Genomic DNA, 6,589 nt, shown 5'->3' on the forward strand with positions numbered 1-6,589 from the left:
GTTTAAAAAAATAGAATTTGACCCAAATTCAGAACAAAGCAAGATAAACAGAAAACTAGAAAAAATAGAAATAGCAATTAAAAACAATCAAAATCCTTTAGACTTCTCAATTACTGAACAGGAGCTTAAAGACAAAATAAAAATAATAAAACCAAATAAAGCATCTGGACCCGATTGCATCCTCAATGAGACGCTAAAATGTTCCAGTTCAAAATTTAATTTGGCCATTTTAAAACTGTTCAATTTAGTTCTGAGTGTAGGTCACTTCCCTGAAACCTGGAACCATGGACTGATAACACCAATCTTTAAAAATGGAGATAAGTTTGACCCTAATAATTACTGAGGCATCTGTGTGAACAGTAATTTGGGGAAGCTGATGTGCAGCATCTTAAATTCTAGAATCTTAAACTTCCTTATGAAGCACAGTGTCTTGAATAGAAGTCAAATTGGGTTTTTACCAAATTACCGCACCACTGATCATATTTACACCCTACACACTCTGATTGAAAAACATTAAAATAAAACCAGAATATTTGCCTGTTTTATTGACTTTAAAAAAGCATTTGATTCTATTTGGCACCAAGGATTCTTTTACAGACTTCTAGAAAGTGGTGTAGGGGGGTAAAACATATGATCTCATTAAATCAATGTACACAGGAAACAGGTGTGGAATTAAAATCGGTAACAAACAAACAGATTCTCTCGCTCAGGAGTGCGGAGTGCGACAGGGCTGCTGTTTAAGCCCAACCCTATTCAACATTTATATTAATGAACTGGCCAAAATATTAGAGGAGTCTAAAGCTCCCGGTCTCACTCTGCACAACTCAGAGATCAAATTCCTGCTCTATGCAGACGACCTGGTCCTGCTGTCCTCCACAGAGCAGGGTCTACAGCAGAACCTGGACCTGCTGGAGCAGTACTGCCAGACCTGGGCCCTGGCAGTAAACCCCAAAAAGACAAAGATCATGATATTTCAAAAAAGATCCCGATCTCAATTTCTATTAGGCACACAGGAAATCAACCATGCCTCCAACTATAACTATTTAGGCATCACAATCAGTTCCTCCGGAAATTTCCATCAAGCAGTGAATCAGCTGAGAGAAAAAACACGCAGAGCTTTCTACACCATAAAACGTCAAATTTGTGCAGAAATTCCAATTAAAATTTGGCTAAAAATATTTGAGTCAGTAATGGAACCTATTGCCCTTCATGGCAGGGAAGTTTGGGGTCCGCTTACCAATCAACAATTTGACAAATGGGACAAACATCCAATTGAGACTCTGCATGCAGAATTCTGTAAAAACATGCACAAAAACTCCACCAACAACGCATGCAGGACCAGAACATCACTAAACTAATCAGAACAAACCAAATTACAACTCATTTCAGAGACAAATACAACACCTATTGGGAAACTCAAACACAATTACAGAGTAAAATGCAATGTTATCTGACCCCAAAACGCCAGTACACTGTGGCAGAGTACCTGAGCACAGTGACTGACCCGAAACTGAGGACCACTCTGACCAGGTACAGACTCAGTCAGCACAGCCTGGCTATAGAGACTGGCAGACACAAAAGATCCTGGGTTCCTCAGGAGAAGAGAACATGCCAGCAGTGCCAGCTCAACAAAACAGAGTCAGAGCTGCACTTCCTGACAGAATGCCCCAAATACACCCAGACCCGCCAGCAATTCTACACCAAAATCAGCCACAGATACCCCAAATTCCTCAGCCTCTCCAACCCAGAGAAACTGCCCTATCTGCTAGGAGAGCGTAGAGAGTGCTGCTCACTCACAGCTCAGTACACCCTTGCCTGCCACCGTCAGAGAGACAGTGAGTGACCATATCAGCTTCTACACACTGTAACACACACTGACACAAACACTGAAACACACACTGACAAACTTTTTTTTTTTTTTTATGTTAATAGTTCAAACTGTTCAGTAATGTTTAATCTGTTCACATTTCACAACTTTCCTGTAACCTGTAGCTTTGGCAATACAAATGTAGCTCTATTTGTCATGCCAATAAAGCCCCCTGAATTGAAAAGTTAATTGGTTAAAGTTCGAGGACAAGCCTGTTTTTTTTAGGTAGGGATTGCGTTCACCCCACACGGGAGGGTACTGCCTTACTTTCGTGCAGTATAGCTCATAGTCTGCTAGTTAGTCGCTAGAGTCGTGTAAAAGGCTGCTGACAATCCAGAGCCGGGACCAGGCCGCAGACAGACTGGCTAAACCGACCGTCTGCGAGCTGCTTTAAGGCGTCACCCAGGTTTTACCGTATTGAGACTGTGTCTGTGTCCCGAATTAAACCCAAACATAGAATATCTAAATCAGCTCGTTTTAATAATTTAATTAGTGTTAAATTCTCACATTCAAACAATAACAGCACCACCTCAAACCTAAAGCTCGGCCTATTTAATATTAGATCATTAACCTTGTTGTAAATGAAATTATATGTGATCAGAAATTAGATATTTTCTGCCTTACTGAATCCTGGATTAGACCTGATCAATATTTAGCACTAAATGAAGCCACCACCGCAGGTTATAAACATGCACATAGCCCTAGATTATCAGGCAGAGGAGGTGAAGTATGCATACACTTGATATTATTCAAAAACACTGTATCACCTTCACTTCTTTTCAGATTCTCTACATTAATATATCACATTGCATTTATACTAATTCATATTTATAGGCCTCCAGGGCCCTACTCTGAATTAAAAAAAAAAATGAGTGATTTTGCTGCAGACTTGGCAAAGTTATAATAGTAGGAGACTTTAATATTCATTTTGAAAAAGCAGACGATCCATTAACAAAGGCGTTTGCATAGATCTTAGATTCTGTCTGCATGATACAAGACATGACTGAAGCCACACATTACTGTAATCATACCCTAGATTTAGTCCTGACCCTGGGTGTTAGCACTGATCATCTAAATATTCTACCTCAAAGCTCTACCTCCACTCTGACTAAGGACAGCCTTAGTCAATATAGAAAGGTACTCATTAAAGGCATGTACCCAAAACGCTTACATTAGCAGCCATAAAACCAAATCTTGATCTTAGTGTATTGTCTAATTACAGACCCATCTCCAACTTAACATTTATATCCAAGATATTAGAAAAAGCTGTGGCCCAACAACTCTGCTTATACCCGAGTAAAAATGACATGTATGAGAAATTTCAATCTGGACTCAGACCCAATCATAGCACAGACACAGCCTTAGTGAAGATTACAAATGATCTCCTTCTTGCCTCTGATCGAGGCTATGTATCTTTATTAGCCCTACTCGACCTCAGTGCAGCCTTCGGTACAATAGTAAAGACATGTGGAAATATGTGACTGATTTTACTGACTGCAGTGATTCATGTCCTAAAGTAACTAGACACCATTTCTTCTGAATAAATTCAGCTGCTTTACGGCGTCTGACACAGCTGTATTATTTCCATAGAAAAACACTGACCAGTAGAACAGGACTTTCTACAGAAACTTTGTGGTGACAGACCCGGTTTCTAAATCTAGTCTCAGATCATACAGATCTGATGCTAAACTTTAGTATGAGTGAGGTCTTCATTCATCAGACCTGGCTGTATTCAATCAGCTCAGTCTCATCACCGCAATGTGCTTCATGTGTTGCTAAGGTAACTGAAAGGGCATAGCACTGTACACAGCACTGTGTGTCCATACAGTCCTATACAGCCAATGAAGAGACTGACCTCAGTGACCCGAGTCCTCCTCCATTGTGAGGTCATGTCAATGACATCACAGAGCCTATAAAAAGGCAGGTTCCCCCTCACTGGCTCAGTTCGGATTCAGCAGTTCGGGAGATGCTTCATTCCTGCGTTGACACTTACACCATTTAGCTGATTTAGCTGATTTTGTCTAGAACCATCTTATCTAGAACCATAAAGAGGTTCTACATTTGCTTGGAATATACAGGGAACAGTCCTTACAACCTTCTTAACCTTCTGACTTTTATTTCCTCTTTCCATCTACAGGGGAAAATGCAAACCAAAGAAGTCCTGAGGAGTTTGGGCTACGAGGTGGTGGATTTCATTGGTAAAGGGAGTTACGGTGAGGTTAAGCTGGCCACATCTCAAAGGCACTCCAACCATGTGGCCATCAAAATAATGCACCGCAGGCTGGCATCACATCTTTTTGTATCTAAACTTCTGCCCCGGGAACTGGCCATTCTGAAAAGAGTAAAGCACCCTCACATTGTTCAGGTGCATGAAATTTTTGAGATGCCAAACGGACAGGTGTTTATTGTGATGGAGGCTGCCGCAATGGATCTTCAACAGAAGATCTGGGAGCTCGGCCGCATTCCCATTGGCCAAGCAAAAATGTGGTTCTCACAGCTGCTCAGCGCTGTGGCCTATCTACATCAGCAGAACATTGTCCATCGTGATCTTAAATGTAAAAACGTTCTGCTGACTGCTAACGACCAAGTCAAATTAACCGACTTTGGTTTAGGCCGTTTTTCAAGGGGCTTTCCTGACTTAAGCAAGACCTATTATTGCACTCCCGAGTATGGTGCACCTGAGGTGCTTTTGGAAAAACCCTATGATCCAAAAAAAAGTGACGTGTGGAGTCTAGGTATTATCTTTTACTCCATGGTCACCGGATCCACACCCTTCAAAGTTAACAGTTTGAAGAGTCTCCTACGTGTCCAGCGAGAACCCTTGGTGTTCCCACGTAGGATCACAGTGGAGGAGCCCTGTCGGGCCTTCATATCTTATATGCTGCAGTACGACCCCTCCACTCGGCCGTCTGTGACAGAGGTGGCACAGCACCCTTGGCTACAGCTGAGGCAGGAACGGTAAGTAATCCACTGTGCAGGTATACATACATGAAGAACATTTTGAATGGGTCACTCAAAGTAAAGAGCTGTTTTGCAAATAGGTAACATACAGTATTAGTTCACTAACGATAAGTACACTAACACATTGCTTCTGTACTGTCTCCAGGGTTATTGGCAGGTTTGTGGTGGTGCCCGTTGAGGATCTGTGTCCAGACGTCAACCCACTTGAAACGTCAGAGGAAGAGTCTCAGTCTTCCTTCTCTTTGAACAGTAACATAGACAGTATATCATCTTCTGCCTCTGAAAATGGGCTGGTGTTTTTCAGCACTCCTCAGTCGACAGAGGAAGAGTCTCCGTCTTCTTCTTTAAGCAGAGACGTAGACGTTCTCTTATCTCATGGTGTCAGATGCGAGACTCTGATGCCTGAGCAGAAAGGCGACAGCAATGGAGCTGGTGCAAGTCTGACTTGCCAAAGGGTAGAGGCTGTGGAGGAGCACTATGGTTGCGTTAGCTGTAGTCCTGTTTGTGCTGCTATTAAAAGGGCAGCTAATGCTTATGTCAAGGCACCAATTCTCAGAGCCTCCCGGTCACTCCGACGGAGGATGAGGAAGTTATTCAGAGTTAACTCTGTGGTCCATGACACCACCTCTATTTCCCAGCAGAGTGCTCCTCATTCTGCTTCCCCTTCAGATGCTCATGCTTGTTTGTGTTCTGAGCAGAGACTCAAGGATGTGACTGTAGATGTCCCTCTCCATGGGCTAGTGGTGGAGACAGCATCTGTTCTCCCACAGCCCACAGTATGGAAAGGAACCAGGAGGCTGAGGTTCCCTAAATTTAAGGTATGTTAGGCAAGTGTTGAGCGATCGTCACAGCCTCAGATTTTATACTTTAAATATTTGCTAGAAATGTTTCAGTTGATTCATATGTGTCATTTTGTCTCGCCAACAGATCCTGAAGAAGACGAAGATGATTCACCCATTGTAGACATCTAGCACGGCCCTGGTGATAACATACTACCTTTACACAATTTATTGGTCATTTATACGTTGTTTTGACCAGAGGAGGATGGGTCCCCCTAGTGAGTCTTGGTTCCTCCCAAGGTTTCTTCCTCCAGCTCTGAGGGAGTTTTTCCTTGCCACTGTCGCCTTTGGCTTGCTCACTTGGGGTTCATGTTGTATTTATTTATTTTTATTTGTCCTATTTCCGGATTTTTGTAAAGCTGCGTTGCACCATCAGGTTGTAAAAAGCGACATACACATCATTTGGAGTTGACTTGTTATGTAAGGGGTAGGAGGGACACTGTCTAAACTGATTGAGATGCCTCTGTAATGTTGCATGGACCTCAGGAACAGTGCCTCTGGACTGGCAATCCAAGGTTGTGGTCCTCATTAAGAAAGTGAACCAGAGAGTGTGTGGAAACTTTTGAAGCATCACACCTCGGTTTCCCTCTAGAAAGTTTATGCCAGGGTAGTGCAAAGATGAGACTCAGGAGGAGAAATGCAGATTCTGTCCTGACCATGAAATTTTGGACCAGCTCTTCACTCTCTTTTGGATAGTTGAGGAGACATGGGAGTTCAGCAGTTCTGTCTACATGTTTTGTGGACTTGAAGGCTCATGACCATGTTCTCTGAGACATCTTGTGAGAAGTGCTCTAGGTGCATGGGATGCAAGGGTCGGTGATGCGAGCTGTGCAGTCCTTGTACTCACTGAGTCAGAGCTGTGTCCATATTTTCAGCACTAAGTCAAGCTTGTTGAGTGTTGCCGTTGGTCTTTGTCAGGGCT

The 6,589-nt window shown here is 42.8% G+C and overlaps 1 protein-coding gene across 1 annotated transcript; it reads left to right on the forward strand.

Moving 5' to 3' along the window:
• The first annotated feature begins 4,010 nt into the window (after nt 1-4,010).
• LOC140549661 (testis-specific serine/threonine-protein kinase 6-like) lies at nt 4,011-5,799 on the forward strand. The gene is made up of 3 exons (XM_072673410.1): nt 4,011-4,825; nt 4,974-5,266; nt 5,756-5,799. The coding sequence occupies exons 1-3, from the start codon at nt 4,011-4,013 to the stop codon at nt 5,797-5,799; spliced, it is 1,152 nt and encodes a 383-aa protein (XP_072529511.1).
• Nucleotides 5,800-6,589: the final 790 nt, after the last annotated feature.

Source organism: Salminus brasiliensis, chromosome 2 (genome assembly GCF_030463535.1).
Source record: "Salminus brasiliensis chromosome 2, fSalBra1.hap2, whole genome shotgun sequence".
NCBI classification, from domain to species: Eukaryota; Metazoa; Chordata; class Actinopteri; order Characiformes; family Bryconidae; genus Salminus; species Salminus brasiliensis.